This window comes from Lutra lutra, chromosome 5, assembly GCF_902655055.1.
Source record: "Lutra lutra chromosome 5, mLutLut1.2, whole genome shotgun sequence".
Classification (NCBI taxonomy): Eukaryota; Metazoa; Chordata; class Mammalia; order Carnivora; family Mustelidae; genus Lutra; species Lutra lutra.
Genome location: NC_062282.1, coordinates 81016727 through 81037617, shown reverse-complemented (window position 1 = coordinate 81037617; position 20891 = coordinate 81016727). Strand labels below are relative to the sequence as shown.

The 20891-nt window shown below is 44.6% G+C and overlaps 1 protein-coding gene and 1 non-coding gene across 4 annotated transcripts in view; both read left to right on the top strand.

Annotated features, from left to right (window-relative positions):
- FGF1 (fibroblast growth factor 1) overlaps nt 1-20891 on the top strand; it is a 98573-nt gene that overhangs the window by 57764 nt on the left and 19918 nt on the right. For all 3 annotated transcript variants that reach the window (XM_047730373.1, XM_047730371.1, XM_047730372.1), the window contains exon 3: nt 19877-20079. In XM_047730373.1, coding sequence (XP_047586329.1) covers nt 19911-20079 — 169 coding nt within the window. In that variant the 5' untranslated portion in view covers nt 19877-19910. The remainder of the gene's footprint in view (nt 1-19876; nt 20080-20891) is intronic.
- On the top strand, nt 9024-9146 carry LOC125101459 (small nucleolar RNA SNORA36 family). The gene has a single exon (XR_007127857.1). It is a non-coding gene; the product is annotated as a small nucleolar RNA SNORA36 family (small nucleolar RNA).

The following is a 20891-nucleotide window of genomic DNA, read 5'->3' as shown; positions in this document are numbered from 1 at the left end:
AACTCGAAGAGGCTTTGTTACCTGGATCTCAGGAGTTGCGAGAGGAAGAAAGCGAAGTCCTCTGAACAAAGCAAGCACTTCTCTCCTCTATGGAAGGGTGGAGTGGGGTGTGCTTTAGAGAAAGCCAAGAAGCCTTTAAGGCGCATCCCCCCACCCCTGCCCATGGCACGAAAGGAAGAGGGGAGCAGGAGACTCTACAGCCCAAACCCAGGAGGGAGGCTGGTCTTTTGTGAATTCCCAAAATTTGAAAGACAGTCATGCACACGCTCCAACCAAACGCCATCCTTACAGCCACCCTGTGAGCAGGTACCGTTCACGTGAGGACAGATTCCGACAGCAGGAGTGGCTTGCCGGCAGCCACGCATCTAGCTAGAAAGGGGTGAGTCAGAGGTAATACCTGTCGGTGTAATTCCCGTCCGTCTGAATCACAGTGATTTCTTACCTTGTATCTTGGCTGTCTCTTATTTTAAATACAAGGACAGACCCCATTTGGAAGGTGACATGAGCGAGAATTCTCAGTCGTCTGCCGTTTTTATTTTAGGCTGTGTCAAGCCTCACCTCCGCCTGGGAGATGAAGCACGTTCTTAGTTCAGTACGTGTTACTGACGGCCTTCACTACATTGTGCTCTGCAGCAGGCTCAAGAACCCCAGATTAAGTAAGTGGGAGGTGAGGTCCCCCTTGTAAGAATTTATGGTAAATTTACAAATTCACAGTGGATTAAAGAGACGGACATAAAGCACTGGCAGGTAGTTTTACCAGAGTCTGGGAATTGCTGGGTCATAGAGTCATCAATGCCGGCAGATTTAGAGAGGAGCTGAGCTTTGACCAGAGGTCAGCAGTGGTTTGTCAGAGCGAAGAGGCAGGGGTGGTGCAGCGAAGCAGTAAAGAGACCAAGCATCAGTCAAAAGACAACTCCAAGGCTGCCCACGGCCAACGCTGCCTCCCCGCATTTTGCTCCCCCTGAGTCTCTGCCTAATGGACTCTGGCAAGTGCCTGAATTCACGCTGGAAAAGCAACCCTTGGCTTGGGTCACGCATCCAGAAACGCCTACGGTGAAATCCCAAGAAGGGTGCTGTGCACCCTCAGAGCACCTTGGGACAAGGGGGGCAAAGCTCCCACTTTATGTGGTGATTCTGAAACCAAAGTCAGCAGGTCTGAAACTTTCAAATTAATTTCTCCTCTACCTTGAAGGGCAGACATATAAATCAGAAGGGAAGCACATGGATGACAAGGAGTATAAAATGGAACTGAAACCCATAATGGGCAGAAACCTTCTGAATATTTTGAGTGAAAACCTTAACAAAATGCACATGCTTCCCCCAGCAATTCCACATCCATAAATCCTCCCCAGAGGAGGGGAGGGTGCAAGGCACGGGGTGCAAGGATGACTATAGCTGTTGTGTTTATAATAGTGACAAATAGTACACAACCAAGTGTCCAACAGAAGATCAGCTCACAGAGTTTTGCATGTCCACAATACGGAATCCTACAATCCTCTGTAGCCATTACAAATGGAGACGAAGATTTATGTTTATTATTTATTTATTTATTTATTTGTGTTTAAAGATTTTATTTATTTATTTGACAGACAGAGATCACAAGTAGGCAGAGAGGCAGGCAGAGAGAGAGGAGGAAGCAGGCTCCCTGCTGAGCAGAGAGCCCAGGACCCTGGGATCATGACCTGACCTGAAGGCAGAGGCTTTAACCCACTGAGCCACCCAGGTGCCCTAAGATTCATGTTTATTAACGAGGAAAACAATCCTAATGTATTTAGTCAAGTCTGCTTATAAATAAGCAGATTATAAAACAATTGATATATATGTATAATTTTACGAAGTGGAATCATGTGATTCTACTTTCTTCAGATCAAGCCTGAATCCATTGAATAGAATTGAAATCATATGGAATAAACTCTCTGATCACAGAGTAATTAACTGAGATATCAAAAACCTAACTAGGAAAACTGCAAATATTTTCAATTAAACAACACACTTTGAAATAATCCTTCAAAAGAACATTTATAGGGTAAGGAGGATTTTTAGAGTAATTTAAACCGAACAATATACAAAATACAGCATACTAAAAGTTGGGGAGGCAACTAAAACAACTATTAAAGGGAAATTTTATCTTTAGCTACTCATACTAAAAAAAAATTAAGGTCTAATATTGATGACCCAATATTCTGCATGAAAATAAGTAAATAAGGGCATCTGGGCAGCTGTCGGTTAAGCGTCTGCCTTTGGCTCAGGTCATGGCCCCAGGAGTCCTGGGATCAAGCCCCTCATCAGGCTCCCTGCTCAGCGGGGAGTCTGCTTCTCCCTCTGCCTGCCCCTCCTTCTGCTTGTGCTTGTTCTCTCTGACAAATAAATAAAATCTTTTAAAAGATATTAAAATAGGTAGATAAGTAAGAAAATAAATAAGTAAAAGGGCAAAGTAAAGTAAAAGTAAGCCAAAATAAGAAAAATGAAAAATAAAGATAGCAACAAAACAGAAATCAGGCAAACAATGCAGAAATCTAAGAAAGCAGAAAGCTGTCTTTCTGTTTCAGAAAATCTGCAATATTCCTATATATAAGGCCCTTTGTAAAAGGCTTCTATCCCTATGAATAGACATGTTAACAGAAGTTATCTTTGGCTGATAGGATCAGCGACAATCTTTAAAGACTTCTTACTGACATTCATCTGTATTTTCTTGTTTTTCTATCCCTCTTTTATATTTGAGGGCTCCTAAGGGGACTGACATCCTCTGCTTATTTGCTGAAAAGCAACAGACCCTATTAACCCTTTGTTTCACAAAGGAAGGGCAGGGACCCCTGATGATACAGAAGTTCTGAGTGGTAGGAAGGTATCTCTCGATCAAACTGTAGAGAGAAAAGGAGCCCCCTTTGAAGTTTCCTTCAGTTACTATGACTTTATTCACGGAGACAGCTTTGGGCTGGTGCAATTATGTTTTCAATTGCTTCCCTCTTTCTGCAAGCAAAAGGGCTGCCAGGGCAGGAAGCAGAGCCTAAGCAGAATCTTACCACGGCTGCCCTTCACTGTACTTACCTCGAGACTGCCTTCTGTTGTTCATGGGATGCTTTTGCATTAATACTTGAGAGAGAAAGCTTCCTTTAAACATGGAAATGAAACTGAAGTAAAGCCACACATCAGTAGTTTAAATACAATTCACAAATAAGGAATTTGATAAGGAGATAGCAATCAAAATGAGGAGCACATCTGTACTGGGGTCCCAAGGAAAGTGGTGTGAAGCTCTGGGGAGGAAGAGACTGCCCCTGCAGGTGTATCAGTGCACACTGGACTGTCCCCACAAGGTCCCCACAAGGTCCGTCAGGCCTTGATTACTGTCTGTCTTGTCAATGCAGTATAAAAACAACAGCACAGAAATAGTAAATGTGCAATTTGCTTAGGTGATGGCCCAGGCAGTAGGAAGACCATTTCAGAACAGGATTCCAAGTCCAGATAAATCCTGCTGGGAGAATGATTGATGTGGGAGGTTTCTAAGAGCAGATAACATTTCTTTGCAATGTTTGTGCAGAGGAAAGAGGCCCTTCCACAGGAAGAAGGTCAAGGCTGGTCTATTTTTATAAAAGCATTTCAAGTGGTTTAGTGGCCTTATTTCCTGTGGTTCCCAGGAATCCTGCAGCAGGCTTCCAGGAGGATGTTGGTGATAGGGAGCAGAGACTTGCTGAGTGACAATCAATAATTATCTCTATATTTGCTTCACTTTTTCCAATAAAAATAATCTGGGGGAAAAACATTTGCTCTAGAAGAGCAAAGGTCAAGATAACAAAGAGTAGAATGGGACACGAAAGTCCCTTAGTATGTGGCAGAGTCCCCAGGTCAAGATTTTGCAAGCTGAAGACTGATTTATTCACTCATTCCCTTTTATTCAACAAATAATCAAGCATCCCCTCTGTGCCAGGCGCTGTTTACAGGCTGGGGAGAAGATGGTAAATAAACATGGCTTCTGCCCTTCAGGAGCTTACAGTCCACTGGGTGAGGAAGACATCGGACAGGTCAACACATGGATGAATATATACTTAAATTACAAATGGTGAACAGGAGGTACAGAAGAGACTAATGGAGGCAGAGGTGGGGACAGAACTTAGATTGGGAGGTCAGGGAAGACCTTTGAGGAGGTGGCTTCAGCTGCCATCTGAAGAGTAAAGAGGAGCCAGCCAGGGGAAAGTGCTAGAAAGTGAACAACAATGTGTATGAAGGCAGCCATGTGGAAGAGACCACACTAGCCTCAAGAATCCAAGAGAAGACAGGAGTGGAGGAGTGGAGGAGTGAGTAGAATACAGTGGGTAAAGGGAAGGAATGGTGGGAGGTCAGGCCAGACCATCCAGGAGCTTGCAGGCCATGGTAAGGATTCAGACTTTATTTTATGGGAATGAAAAGCTATAGAAGGCTACAAACAAGAAGTTGATGTAGGTTTTCAAAGAGATAAATGTGATGGGAGGGGCCATGGACTAGGCTACTTCAGAAGTTAAGACAGCAGACTGGACTGGGTGTTGACAGTAGGTACTAAGTACATAAATTTGATAGCTCCTGACTTGACCGTAAGAGCTTAGGAATTCGACCAGCATACAGGGCTGGGACTAAGGTGAGGCAAGGGAGGCACTTGCTTTGGGCACAAAATTTACTCAGAAACCAAGATAAATAATATTTTAGTGCAATATTTTTTATTTATTTTTAGAAATTTTCTTTTTCTTTTTTTTTAAAAAGATTTTATTTATTTATTTGTCAGAGAGAGAGAAAGAGCAATTGAGCACAAGCAGGGAGAGCAGAAGGCAGAGGGAGAGGCAGGCTCCCCGCTGAGCCAGGAGCCCAATGTGGGACTTGATCCCAAGACCCTGAGATCATGACCTGAGACGAAGGCAGCTGCTTAACCAACTGAGCCACCTAGGTGTCCCAAGTGCAATATTTTTTGAAGGTTATGTGTTTCTTAAGGAATCTCTACACCCAGTGTGGGGCTCAAAGCCATAACCCCGAGATCAAGAGTCATGTGCTCTTCTGACTGAGCCTGTGTGCACCCCCTTTCATGCAATATTTTTTTTGAAAAATCAAATTGAGGGAAAAACAATCCTTGATGAGCAAAACAAATTTCTTTTAAAAAGACAGGATCAGCAACAGTGCTATGCCAAGCCACATAAGGAACCTGAGGCAAAAGGAAAACGTCTGTAATACTGATAGTGTTTATACTTAAAATTTTTATATTTTATTCATTTCCTCACTCTTGTTCTGGCTAAGCTAACCTTCCCCACCTGTAAACCAAGAGGCCACCACATCACCTTCTGCTCTTCAAGTAGACAGTATGCAAAGAAAATTAACGACAAAAATCATCGCAAGCCCCCTGGTGGTACAGATGCTACTCTTTTTCCTGATTCTGAGACAAAAAGTACACCACAGTCGGGCCATAAATACTTGTTTTTTTTATTTTTATTTTTATTTTTTAAATTTCTTTTCAGTGTTCCAGAATTCATTGTTTATGCACCACACCTAGTACTCCATGCAATATGTGCCCTGCATAATACCCATCACCAGGCTCACACAACCTCCCACACCACTCCCCTCAGTCATTCCATAAATATTTCTGATAGTGTTAATGGCTGATATCTATCAGGCTCTTCACATGTTAGGAACTTTGCCAGAAACTGGTAAACACAATGATCTCATTTTACCCTCACACCAATCGAGTGAGGAAGGTATAGCATTATCCCTGTTTTACCATGATTGGTGTTTACCATGATTGGTTAGCATTTAGTGAATACAGGAAGAAAGAAAGAAAGGATGTACAGATTGAAGGTTAAATGAGAGAAAAGAAAGTGACGGGCCTCATACTATTCCTTAGAAGTTCTATCTGGATATCCAGTGATTCCAGCTCTCTAGGCAAACACTCTTCTCTGACAAACACTAATTACCACACTTAAATGGACCTGTACAGAAAGGAAACTAAACTTAAATACCACCTTTTTCCATAGGGATTATTTTTGTAAGTTAGGTGTTTTAAACCAAACAGCTTTCCTAAGAACATATTTCTTGAATTCATTCATTCCCAAATATTTACTGAGGAATCACTGTACATCAGGCACACATCTGGGTGCTCTCACATGGGAGCAAATCAAGCCTGAATGTGGGTCCTCATGAGGCTTATAATCCACTGTGTGTGTGCATGTGCATGTGCGTGTTGGGAGATGTGTTGGCAAGAGACAGTCAATAACTAGGAAGCAAACACAAACATAAGATCATAAATTATCGTAAGTGTTACAGAAGTATAGACAGAGAAGTGAGGGGAGCCGCCTAGATAGGGTGGGCCCGACAAAGTTAGACTCCGGCAGGCAGATATCCTGTTTCCCATAATACTTATGTTGCTGAAAATGCTGTGAAGAATTTTTGCAAACCAAATCAACCAAACTCCCACCCAGAATATGAAATTTTATAACCTAATGACTTACTCCTATGGAGAACTGTTTCGAAAAGGAACACTATTAACTTATTTTCTACCCAAACACATCTATGGGAAAGGTCTTCCCACCACTGAAGAATCAAGAATATAATACTGGAAAACACCGGAAAATGTTCTGCCTTCTGTCCGTCCTATCCCTATGGGCCCATCTAAACATCTAGATTTATGGAATTCCCCAGGAGCCCCTTGAACTCGCCCACACCAAGGAGGAACCAAGGAATGTATGACCTTTAAAAGCTGGCAGAAATTATGCACAAAAAGATGGCAGTCTAGTGAAGTAAAAAAATCCCTCTGACATTTCTTCTTGCCTCCTGTTGCCTAATCTTCTTCCAGAGGCCAATAATGTAGAAATTGTCCATTTTTCAAACAACCCCACCCAACAGAGTAGTACTTTGATCTCAAACCATAAGCAAGGAGCAATGGATGGTGCAAGATAGAAGTGGCTTTGAAAGGTCAGTCAGAAAAAAAGAAATAAACAAGGAGAAGAACCATGAGGAGTTGAAGGAATGAAAGCAAACTCTGCTTTGAACTACCTGCCAACTTGAATGCAAACTCCCCTGAGAGGCCATGGTTGGCAGATAAGCATACTATCAAGATTACTGGTACCTACCAATGCTTGCGATGTGCAATGAGCACCTTCCCGGAGATGCTAGACACTGGTGGTAGAAATTTCTCTCTTAGTTTACCCTCTTGGACACAAGATTTTAACACACTTCCAAGCTCTTTCATCCCTTATCAAACGCAGTCCTTGCCCAGGGCCTTCAGTGATACTCTCTTACTTCATCTCCTTCCCATAAAACCCACCTGGTTCCTGCCAACAGCTAGGCTGTGGATAGGACTGTGTGTGGAACACCAATGACATGGCCAAAGGACTATGAGAGCCATCGGGCCTGCTGAAATGGGGCAAAATGTGCAGATGGGGGAATGGTCCCTTTTAGACTTTTTTGTGGGATCAAAGGGAGCTGGCAAGTGAAAGGAGCCTCTAAAAATAGCCAAAGTCCTTAAAAAGAAATCATGCAAAAGGAAACAAGGTTTATACTGTCCTAATGAAGGCTCTGCAAAAACTAAGCCCCGGCAGGCAGGTGCTGGGACAGCTTATTATTTTCTTCCTGCCCTTTGGCGGAGACACCCACTGGGTCCCTTTGCAAATCCTGGGCCCTGCTCCCCCGCCTGCTTCCTGCATAGTGCTAGAAGCCTCTGCAGGAATGTAGCTCTCCTGGGGCACAGCCTGGGCCTCCATGGCCCAATTTCAAGATCCAGAATAGACTCTGATTTGTGAAACGAGCTCCACGGGGTTTACAATCCTCCTTCGTATCCAAGCACCTTAAACACAAAACTTCACACCAGGATTGCTAACCATTCTTCCAGAGACGCCTGGAGATCATCTCTCTGGCAGAAATGTGAGTTTTGTTCTTTTTACTCTTCAGTGTTCTGAACACGCATGGGGCGCTTGGAAATGAGGCTGACCAACAGAGGGCTGACATCATAAATTATGTCTTGGGGCTCAGGGTTTTGCTCTTGGCTAAGCCACAGATTTGCTTTGATAAGCTGTTCAGCCTCTCTGTGTCACACTTCTCTTGGCTAGAGAAAAAGAGAAAGGGCTCATCTATCCCACGTCATAGGAGGAATAGGAAATAAACAGTAATCACCAAGTATGTCTTGTAGCATCTATACACAACAGGCATCCAGAGATGCCTGCTTACTCATATGAAATGTTTGGTGAGACTCCAAGTGCCATAAAAATGTAAATAACCAATGCCTGAAACCATAGGCTCACATGAACAACCATAACAATGCCTTCTATTTCCCAGGCGCTAACTACAGGTGTGGCCCTTCCCAGGCCTTCCAGGCTCTAGCCCTTCCTCACAGCACTGCCACCAGATCAGCATGCTCAATGGCTCCATTTTACAGAGGAGGCAGGTGAAGATCAGATAGGTTAATGACTTGTCCAGTCAGACAAATGGTTAATGAGACACAGCAGAAACCAAAGCCCAGGTCTACAAGAACTTCCCTTTTTCCTGGCCTTTCCAGCCCAGTCGGAAGTAGGACTATCCACTCCATTCCCCCAGTGGGCTCTGGCCTCACCCCAGCCCTTTGAAAGCAATAGCAAGTGATTCTACTGTGACAAAGGCCAGGAGGGACTTGACTGCCATTTTGGGTCATCTTGGGGAAGAAGCATCACAGTGATGATCAGAAAAGTATTGGTGGGGTATTTATAGCACTGAGAGAGGGGCCATTCTGGGTCAAGGGAGGGACCTGCAAGGACTCCATTCAATAGACACAAGCATCTGTTGATGGGGCTACAGGAATTATAGGGACTGGGAGGGCAGGGGGGAGTAACCACAATAGAGAAGCTCAGGGTCAGTTATCCAAAGGGCCTTTTGTCTCTTTCCCATACATCTTTGGCAGTTAAAATCATGAACTCTGTGGTTAGAAAACACTACGTTCAGATCTTGACTCTGACACTGATTTATCTGCGTGACCTTAGACAAACTGTTTGAACTCTCCCAGCCTTGGTGTCCTTAGCTGCAAACTGGGGATAAAGAAGCCATGCCTTGAGTTCAGTTCAGGGCAGCTCCCTGTTCAGTTAATTAATCTTTGGGACATGAGCAGGGTAAGGTAGATGATTACATAGAAAATACTACTCTATTCATTTATCTCTCAGCCGACAGAAAGAAAGAGAGAGAGAAAGAGAGAGAGAGGAAGGAAGGAAGAAAGGGAGCAAAAAAGGAAGGAAGGAAGAAGGGAGGAAGGGAGGGAGGGAGGGAGGAAGGAAAGAAGGAAAGGGAAAAGCAATGCTTATGTCACAGAACTTCACCAAGGATTAATTAAAATAATGTATGTAAAGCACTTGGGACAGTACCTGGTACATAGTAAATGTTCAAGAAAAGGTCACTACTTTTTGATTTATGAACTTATTTGATTATTTATGGGTATGTCCAGAACAGGCGATCGGGAAACACACGGTAGGGCACGCCCTCAGCCTTTCCAAAGAGATAACAAACACATATTTCAAAAGACTGAGTTCAGAGAAGTCAAATTTTATAGGTCAGGAGGGAAGAACAAAAAACACCTAACAAACAGACCATCTCCCTGCAAGCTGGAAGGTCTGCTGTCTTCGGGAAAGGAATGTCCCTGGGGGCTGGTCCTGGAGATTGTAACTTGCACAACATTTTCAAAAGAGTTTCAGAGGCACATCAGTGAGAACAGCCTCGAGGACGGCCCCCAAGCCCCTTCAGAACCACTTTGCATCTGGCTGGAAGCCCAGGGCTCTACAGCATCCGCCTGCAGGCAGGATACTTCCACGTAAGAAGTATGGAGGTCTTCAGGCTGGCCCAGAGCCCGCAGGATGCTCCGGACTGAGGGGCACCTGCACAGCTCAGACAGGCCTGTGGCCTGCCAGGCACGTCGCTGCGCCGGGGAGTGCGCCATTTCTCCTCTTGGAGGGTGTTCTCTCCAAGCATTAAACTAATGCCCGACCTCCAACGGAATGATGCTCTAAGAGGGTGTGTGTCTTGGGGGCGGAAGAGCCAGAACCCAGGGAACAAATAACAGATACTGGAAGAGCTCCCCGGGAATGTGTGTGCCTCTGCTGTTTCCTATTCCTCATGAAGCAGTGCAGGGGCTAAGAGTGGGATTGAGCTGTTGGGTGAAACAGCTAAACTGGATTTCCAGGCTACACGTGGTCCATGCATCTCTGCCCCTCCAACCGGAAGCTCAGCTAGATCGATCTGGTATGGCCAGATTATAACCTCCTTAAAGACAGATAGTGATTTCTACTGCAAGCCCAGAATCCCTTCTCTAAAAAGCCCTGGGGCTAGGTATGTTTCTGAATGGAGACTCTGGGAGATTTTAGACAGGTGGTTTGTTACGTATATTATATATTATGGAAGAACTTCAGTGGGGTCTGGGGCCATCCCCTGTCATCAAACACACTGGTGATTCTGCACCATATTACACAAATATTAACATAAAGGGTGATAAATAAAGACTTTACATGGTCTTAGGACAGTTTGGATCAGGTTTGGCCCCAATTTGAGTTATGAAAGAATGTCTAGTTTTCAGAGATTTTTTGCATCTCAGAATGTAGATTAGGGATTTTAGGTCTTTCTTTTCATTTCCGTTTCTTTCTCCTTATTTTCTTTTTTAAATTTCCAGTACAGTCTGCCTGTGGCAGGTGCTGAATAGAAGTGGTTGGCATCTAGAGCATGACATCTTGATCTCCCTCAAATAATATTTGATCCTGGAAGCCAGGGGATGGTTTATTCTCAGTGACTTGGGGATTCTTGAGGATTAGAAGGATTGTAAATTAAAGAATAGGAGAGAAAGACATTGAACCCACAGGCTCTCTGTCATCCCGGACAGTAACACACAAACCCATGAATACACTGAGAATGGTGACTAGTACACAATATATTCAGTTCCCGAGTAAATGAGAGGAAGGCATCATGGCACATCAGCAAATGGTAAGCTTTAACTGATTGCTTAGAAAATGATATTTTAAAAAATATCGCTAAAATACTACTAAATGTTAAACTCAAGTTTGTTCAATGCTAAGTCAGTAGCACAGGGGATTGGCAGAACAAAACAACAAGCTACCCAGAAAATGATAATCAAGCTAACGTCTGCGACTGCTTACAAGTTTTCAAATGCTGGGCTTAGCACTTTATACATGTGATCATTGAACACAGCAATTCTGCGCGGTAGCTAACGGGGCCCATTCTGCAGACGGGGAAACTGAGGCTCTGTGAGACCGAGTGAGTACTTCGCTAGTGAGTATCCAGTCAGGGCTGAAACCTGAGTCTAGTAGGATGCTGGTGAACCAGCTATCAGAGTAAAGGAGGGAAGGAAGGAAGGTGGGGAAGGGAGTGCAGGGGAGGGAGGAAGGAAGGAAAAAACTGAAGGAAGAAAGGGAGGTAGAGGGAAAAAAAGAGAGAGAAAAAAAAGCCCTGATTATAGTATTTTCCAATTTCTGTGGTATAAATAGTCTAAAAAGGATTAATTTCAAGCCCACTAATGATTTACTAACCTGAATATTTAAAAATTGGCTTTCACAAACCTGGAGGTACCTCCTCCTGTACACATGGTCGAGTCTACCCCAGGGCCATGTCCACAGTTTGCCAAACCAACTCTGGAAGATGAGCTTGCTGCTTATGGAATACAGCTTGCCCGGGAGCAGCAGACCACGATGCTAGCCCCACCAGTGAGCCACAGCCACATTCCTACCCAGGACCCAGTACAGACCCCTAGGCAGGGAAGAAGGGGGAAATGACAGAAGAAAACCCTGTCTCCCTCTCTTCTGGCAAACTTTCCTTCACCAGAGGGTGTGAGGTGGGCTACCACCAACCTGGCCCTCCCTGACAGAAATAATAAAACCTAGAGCTCTTTTTAGGCCTCACAGGCTGTTCCGCAGCACGATAAAGAAGTCAGACTTGAGACTAAAAGATCTGATCCATTTTTGAGATCCTTCAATTCCCAAATATCACCTTTGAAAAAGTAAGGAAGTGTCTTCTACAAGATGGGGTATATTTGGGTTCATATGTTTGGGTCTGCTTTTAACCAAGGGCAGGGTATTCCAGCCTAATTTGAACCCACTTAAAATACATTTGGGGTCTTGGTTTAGCCTCTCTGTTAATACCTGTAAGGACCCCACCTTCTAAGTAGGTCTTCTGATAACATGTTTCCACTAGAGGCTCCTATGAAAAGACTGGCCTGGTATTCAATCCACAAATACGCCAAGGGCAATGATTACATGTAGGCATTTGCTAATAAATTCAGGGCCTAGAAAAAGAGTCAGAGCTTCTTTCTGGAGCTTCAGAGACCAGTAAAGGAGATAGTCAGGTAACCTTAGTTAAATGATACTCAGCCACTCATTAAACGAATATTTATCAAGGGCCCGTTAGATGCCAGGCATTTTGCCAGGCACTGGGCTCCCATGGTGAGCAAGACAGATTGGTTTGTACTGTCGTGGAGCTGACAGTCCAGTCATAAAGGGAGAGATTAATTAAATAATCACAAGAATGAATGTGTAATTTAAAAATATAGTAAGAGAGCTCAGAGGACATGTTAGATGGTCCAATGAGAATGGGAGGAACTGACCCAGTTCCAGAAAGTCAGCAAAGACTTCCTTGAGGAATTGGCAATTGAACTAGGACTTGAACAAAATGTAGGTGTTCACCAGGCGAGTGGGGTGGAAGGAAAGACAGGAATTGTGTCTAGAGAGAGGGAACCATGTAGGCCAAGATCCCGGGTGAACAGGGGCGCAGGGGTTTCAGGGAAATGGAAGGCCAGTGTGGGGAAAGAGCGTGGTGGGTGATGCAGCATGTGGGGACGCCAAGGCGGGTCCTCAGAACCCTACAGGCCCATTAAGGCCTTAGAACTTTTCTTAAAAAGCAAAAGGCAACTTGTAAGTATGTTTTATAATTGAAGCGTAGTTGACATACAATATTCCATTAGTTGTAGGTGTACAACACAGTGACTCGACACTCATATACATTATGAGACAATAGGGATAAGGCCTTAGTCTTTATCCCAAGCAATGGGAAACCACTGGATGGTTCCAGTGGGAGATATACATGGCAATTATAGCCAGGGCTTCCATAGGGTAAATGAAGTGCTACTAGAGGAGCACAGAGGGAATCAACTAAAATCTAAACTGGTGTATGTGGTGTGGAGGGACAGGAGGGAAGTTAGGGCTGGGGATGCATCCCCATCGGCTTTCTGGAGGAGGACGTATCTGAGATGAATTTTTGAAGGGAGAGGATGACCTAGCCTAGCCACTGTGAAAGGGGGAGGGAGGGAGAAAGAATGCATCTGGGTGAGCGTGAGGGTGTGGGGGGACTACAAGAAAAACAGGCCAGTAAGAGAAAAGGAAAGAGAGTTAGGCAGGGACCTGATGATGAGTACCTCCCAGGTCATGGCGGAGTCTGGGTTTTATCCTGATGGCTGCAGACAAGCCATGGACACAGCCAGAAGTCCTCAGCAGAAGGATGATCAGACTCCTGCCTTAGAAAGGACACTTGCAGCAGAGTCGACAGTGGGTTGGAAGGCTGCAGTGCTAGAGAAGACACCTTTGCAGCCCAGGTGAGACAAGGCACAGCATCGGCAGGGAGGAGCCAGTGTGAGGACGGAGAAGAGAGGATGATTTTAAGAGACATTAAAAAGGTGCAGTTGAATGGGCTTTGTCACCAGTGTGATGAGTGGGAGTGATTTTTGCTCTACCCACAGAATAGAACAGAATGGATTCTTCTACTTGTGTTGACTCTTGCCTTATGACCTGGAACATGGTCAGTTTTTGCGAGTGTTCACTAATTGTTGCGTGCAGGGTTCTGTTGTTAATTCATTAAGTTTGGTGCACTTTAGTTTACACCCTTATTACTAAGTTTTGTCTGTTTTAACATTTGTGACAGAAAGGTATTAAAGTCTCCCACTATCGGGACGCCTGGGTGGCTCAGTTGGTTAAGCCGCTGCCTTCGGCTCAGGTCATGATCCCGGCATCCTGGGATCGAGTCCCGCATCGGTCGGGCTCCTTGTTCTGTGGGGAGCCTGCTTCTCCCTCTGCCTCTGTCTGCCACTCTGTCTGCCTGTGCTCACTCGTGCGCTCTCTCTCTCTCTCTGACAAATAAATAAATAAAATATTAAAAAAAAAAAAAGTCTCCCACTATCATGGTGGACTTGCCAAGTTCTCTTCATATTTTTCTTCATTTTTGTTTCATATGTTTGGAGGCTAAGTCACTAAGTATACATAAGCTTAAAGTTTTTATATCTTTCTGGTGAATTATTCCACTTATTATGCAGTGATCCCTTTTATCATTCATCATTCTTTTTGCCTTAGACCTAACTTCTATGATATTAACATAACCACACCGACTTTTAACTTTTGTTAACATTGGTCTGGTATCTGTTTTTCAGCCTTTTGCTTTTAACCTTCCTGTGTCCTTAGTTTATGTTTTAAACATGTCTCTTGTAATCAGAACGTAGGTGGAATTTTTAAAAATCCAGTAGTTAACAGATTTGGCCCATTTACATTGTATTGTGGCTATAAATATACTTGGATTTATTTCTGCCACCTCATTTTGAGCACTGTTTTTGATTTTCTATTATTTTTCCAGATGCCTTTGGGTAAGTACAGTTTTATTTTTTTCACCTAATTTCCTTTATCCCTACTAGTTGCTGGTTGGAATCACTGCATTCTATTTCATTTCTTTAAGCAGTTGCTCTTAACATTTAATATTTGACTCAACAAAACCAACGCTAATTAATATCTCTAACAAAGAGTTAATGCTTTTGGGTGATGCCATTGATAGAGACTTAGAGCCTATTTGGAACCAAAGGGGAGACCTATTTTACATACCCTTGGTTGGAGGACACATGTCCAATTATCAGATTGCCAGATGCCTATATGTATGCCTTTGGTGGCATTATACACTTTGTAGAATATTCTCTTCATGGGTATTTTATATTACCTGCGCAGTGACAGGGGTTAAAAACAAATACATCAGTGTTTGCCTCTCCTTGATTCTTGGAACTCTAAGTTTTTCCAGCTAGCTTAGTTACCAGGGCCAAACTGAGCACAAATGCTCTCCGAAATAGTGGATTTCATAATGTCATTTCAACAACTGTCGATAAGCCGAGAACTGAGTGTAAAATGGGGATCTGGATTCTCTCTTACATAACCATGGCTTACCTTCACCTCCTTCATCCTCTCTGCTATGCTTTTGGCTTAAATGATGGGGAAGGAATTTAGCTAATTTCTCCCAAATATGACAGGGAATGAAAAACTCTATTTGCATACCAACTGAAAAATTATTTTAAATTAAGCATTCGATGGCCATTGATTAGCCTAAACCACACCGGGCTTCAACTAGTTCAAGAGAACCAGTTATTCGTATCTCCTAAAGGTCAGGTCACATTTTCGTACTTTTCAAGTGCTATGTATACTGTGCCCATTAACCCTTCAGACAACTCTATGAGGTAGACAGGATGGGGATTATTAGAAGAAACATCTCAGAAGGAGTGAATGATTAGCCGAGGTTCCCAGAGTCAACCTGTGCATAGCTGGGGCCATATGGTGTTACTCATTACCCCAGACTGAAAAGTGACTGTTGTGTTGCTGGGCAGGCCCGTATATTTACCATCCTGTTCATGCGTCAGAGCTCAGGTTCTTTTTGAGTAGCTACAGATGACGAAATATGGCAGCCTTAGCACAGATAGTCCAACAAGCATCACACTGCCCTCACTTTGTTGTCACTGGTAAGTCAAGAAATCTGGCTTTCCCTAAAATGTCACCAGCGCCCCAAATCTCAAAGGGCTGGGCTCAGCACACAGGGATGACATGGAGTCCACGGGGCTTGATTTTTTCCCATCCCTCAATGGATATACACAGATAAGCCCCACCCCTGACAGCCAACAAAAAAAGAATAGTCACAAGAAGCAGAACTTATAAATTTCCATTATGGTTAACGCCTGATTTCATGTAGTCATGGATTAATGGATTCATTTATTAGAACAATTTGTGAAAATCCCCAAGGGCCCGTAAAGGCTATTGCTTAATGGTTTTTCATCATGTCATAGGCTTCCTTTACTCCTTTCTTTTAAGGAATCCTGAGTAGGCAAGGAACTTAGGACTAACTACTGCTTAAAATATAGGTAAATTGTAAATAAAGCAAAAAAAAAAAAAAATAAAGGCTTTTTGTGCCTCTGGGGTTTTCTTCAGCAGCAAAAAAGGATTTCATTTTTTGTATGTTTCAGCTGATTCATAAATCCCACTGCCACAGTCTATCAGCTTCATGTTGACTCAAGGCTCAGTTTCAGGAGTCAACGTGTTCTCCTCAGGTTTCCAGCTAAGGATATGAACTGCAGGGTGGTGAGAGTAATTAGAAGTCAGTACAGCCACCCCCATGACTGTCCCTCTTATTGGAGGGAGCAGGCAGAGAGCAGAGTTGTGGCTTTATAACTGCAGGGTGCACTGTGGTTGGGAGGAGAGGGATACCTGAGGACCTGCTGGCCTCTAGACAAGGTTGTTTACCTGGGAAGATCTCCATAGTGATGAAGCCCAGGCTGTCAGGCTTAGACGTACATGAGAATGTGAGCATTATGACAACCCTTGGCCAGAGATGGAGCCTCCAACCTCAGGAGCCTTCTGGTCTTTCTGGTCCCCCTTCATACCAAGGGGATAGAAGTAAGAAGGCAAATGGATAGAGCCAAATCCATACCAGCACTTAGAAAACAACTCAATGGAGACTCCCCACCAATGCTAGATCTAGAAGGGAACCATCCTTGATACCCACACAGTCAGGGGCACACAGGGACCTCCACTTGAGGAAACCCAGGGACAATGAGAAACAAAATCCTGTCCACCAAAGACCGGCAATACAAATAGCTATTCGTACAGTTAAATGGCAACCACCAGTATATAATTATTGTCTCCTGTACCAAATTAAGTATACAACTTAGCAAGTGCTTGGGAGGGAAAAAAAATACTTATTATCTCTTGGCTATACTTTAAGGCACCGGGATCTGATCACTGTTGCATGTTAATGGAGAAGTGATGGGTAAAGATGTCCAAGTTTGGAAGAACTAAACTGCTTTATATCAGAAGGGGATCCAGAAGCAAGTGGAGTGAGGAAGTGGAATGAGAGAGAAATTGAGAGGTTGAGTGAAAAAGGGCTGAGCAGACAGAAAAAAAAAACATGAGAGGGAGAGGTGGGCCCATGGATGTAGAGGCTTTTGGATGAATGAGAAGGTTTGGAAGAGAGAGTGTGAATTTGGGAAGGAAATGCAATATGCCCCACAAGGTAAAGTCTGCAGATATATAAAGAACATCTTCGATCTGGTACTATAGTATCTGAAAAGAGCTAGACAGAGTTTGTCTATATGTGAAGGGGATATTTGGGATGGCTTGGCTTTAAATACAGTTTATGTAGCATATGCAGAATTCCCTTTCGGGGCTGTTAGAGGAACTACAAAGCACGGCTGAACCCGGGGTCCATGACTGGCCCCTGTGACTGCAGACTAAAAGACATGGACCACAGACATTAAAATGCCTGGAGCAAAAGAAACAAGAGAGGTTTCCAGCACAAACCCTAATTCCAAAGTCACCAGAAAAATTACTCAAATGTGTTGCCTTGACTTGTGATGGAATTGCTTTCCATGTGAGCAGTTCTGTGAGGCTGCCCTGGGAATGGATGGATGGATGGAAGGAAGGAAGGAAGCAAAGATGGAAGGATGGATGGACGGAAGGATGGATGAGTGGAAGGATGGATGGATGGATGGAAGGACAGATGGAAGGAAGGAAAGATGGATAGATGGATGGATGGAAGGATGGATGGATGGAAGGATGGATGGATGGATGGATGGAAGGATGCATGGATGGATGGATGGAAGGATGGATGGATAGATAGATGGGCGGGTGGATGGATGGATGGATGGATGGATGGATGGAAGGAAGGATAGATGGATGGATGGATGGGCGGGCGGGTGGATGGATGGATGGATGGATGGATAGATGGATGGAAGGAAGGATGCATGGAAGGATGGGTGGATGGAAGGATGGAAGCATGGATGGATGGATGGATGGATGGATAGAGGGATGGATGGATACATGGAAGGATAGATGGATGCATGGATGGATGGATGGAAGAATGGATGGATAGATGGGTGGGTGGGTGGATGGATGGATGGACGGAAGGAAGGATGGGTGGATGGATGGGTGGATGGATGGATGGAAGGAAGGATGCATGGAAGGATGGGTGGATGGATGGATGGAAGGATGGATGTATGGAAGGATGGATGGATGGTTAGTAATGCAGGGCATGCAGAAGACTGGCAGGCTCCCTAATGCCTGGTGTTGTCGGGTCTCCAGGGAATGACGATATGCCTGGAATCTCGCTTCAAGGTTGACATGGGGACAAAAGTTGGTGAAAACCAACATCTGGGTCACAAATTAATAACTTAATGCATAACAAGCTCATGGGAGTAGATGTCTGTGCCACACAAGAGGTAAAAATCCCACTTCCAGCAATGATACAGTATCAGTGAAGTCCCTTCACCTTTTCCTGGTGTTAAGGGCAAGTGATGGTTTTGTTTCAACACACTCCTTTTGAGGCTCGGCACCACCACCTAGAAGGTATTGATCTTAGAGAGGCCATCAAACATCTGAAAGCTTCAGCATCATTTTAGAAAAAATGGGGATAATATGAGTGTCTGTCTTAAAAAGTACTAAGGAATGTCACACAAGCTAACTTGCTTGCGTGAATGGAGGAGGCGTGAATGATGATGGTCATGATTATTACAAGGCCCCTGGATAATCACTGTGCACAACCACCACCTGCTCACTCTTGTTAGGAAGCTCCCGAAGTCATCTTCCAGCTCTTCGCCTCTTCCCTGAGTAGCCCTGTAGTGGCCAACGCATTGTTCTCCTAAATGGTGGGGCAAGAAGAGGTTTTAAAATTCTAATGTTCATTACTTTTGCTTCTTAAAACTTAGCTTTGTGGCACTGATACATCTTTACACTGATGGTATAAATCTCGACAGAGTGGGTGTCTACACTATGAGAGGATTATACTGTGTAATATGGCAGTTTCCTCATCAGAATAAGTAGGTCTCATTTGAAAATAACGAGGAGGAAGATACCCTTTGTACAAGGGACAGACCTGCCTTCTCTGTGTGATATTAGGAGGTAAGGAAAGCTGGGGAAGGATAACTGGCAGACCCTTCATCATGATCTGTCTCATCAGGTTTCCTTTGGTGTGGCGTCTGCCCTTTAGAATCCCCACGGAACACCCACCATAGGCCTGTTCCCCATTCTGGTGCTGTTCCCACCAGCAAACCCTTTATGCATGAACCCTTCACTGTCCCTATTGTGGGTGGTCTGCAAGGCCTCCATCCCTTTTTCTACGGGTCCCCAACAGTCAGAATGTCAGAGCTGTCTGTGTCCACGGGGCCAGCAGTCCCCAGCCCAAACAGTGGGAGGATGGACAGCAAAACCTCAGTGCCGGCCTCTCGGCTTTTGTGGGTTTCAGCCAGGGCCCAGGTGTTATTTTAGTGCCACTCCAGTGTTTAATTTGAGGATATGTGTGGATCAGAAGGAGGGACCAAAACATTATTTTTTTTTCCCCTTGGCCAAGTGATTAAATTTGAAATTCTAAAAAATGCACAGCCTGGTCCAAAGCTGTGTCCAATTGGGAAGTAAGAAATGTCCTGAAAATCCCTCCCAGGCCAGAGACCTTTCTTCCTTCACTGCTGCCCACCACACAGGCCCGTCTCCAGTGGCCATCACCTGGGCTGTCTGTGGCTACTGACTAACCGGGAGCCCCGTGCCTTGAGGCTCTCCTTCCCTGCTGGAAAGGGTACGCGGCCCCTTCACCAGAAGGACATTCTACAGGGTTGTCTGATTTCTTACAGCCTTGAAAGCACCATAACCAGTAGCCACTGAGCCATGGCTGAAGGAGAAATCACAACCTTCACCGCCCTGATGGAGAAGTTTAATCTGCCTGCGGGGAATTACAAGAAGCCCAAACTCCTCTACTGTAGCAACGGGGGCCACTTCCTGAGGATCCTTCCAGATGGCACAGTGGACGGCACAAGGGACAGGAGCGACCTGCACAGTAAGCACCCATCTCTCTTGCAGCCTCCTGCCTTCCTGGTGTCTTTCTCAGTCAAGGAGGCGAGTGGGGAGGCTGTCTACATATGGGTACCCTTTCTCTGCCTGACACACTCAGAAGCTTGTGTCCAGGGTCTAGGTGTAGAAAATAACACATTGTGAGATATCCAGCCTAACTAAAGGAGTCCTATACCAAGTTTTAAAAGGGCTCTCTGTTGTCCTAACGCAACTGCTTTGAGAGCAGATATGGCTTCCACTGTTCAACTGCTGTGGGTTTCTGACACTAGTGAAGAAAGGCCTGGCTCCCAAGGCTGGTGAGGGCCCTGCCTGTTCTCTGACAGGACGAGCCACATGGGGCAGAGGAGAAGTGAACCCTTCACAAAGACCTGGGCTCAGTTTCATGGTCACGGACTCTCCAGCTTATGCTCCCACCGGGCCTGATCTGTGAAATCCTAGTTCATAATCATAGTCTTACACATCATAAATTATGCAGCACTCACTCTACGTATCACGCAGATGGGGCTGTGGTAACTGGGAGGGGTAAAGTCATTCTCCAGACCCTATAGAAACTGGAGAGCGGGAGCAGTGGGAGCCAAAGGCTCTCTCTTTCAGGCTCTCCTGCCAGCTTAGCCCTCAGATGGTGTTGATAAATTGAGGTATGACTTGAAGGAAAAGAATCTCTGTGACTCTCTAAGAATAAAAACCTCTTCCTTCTGCTTTAGTACTTCTCACGGTGGTGTGTCTGTTTGACATTAGGTGTCTGGGCCCTTTTGGGTTGTTATCAGGGAGTCCCTGAGCACCACTGAGGCATTAGCT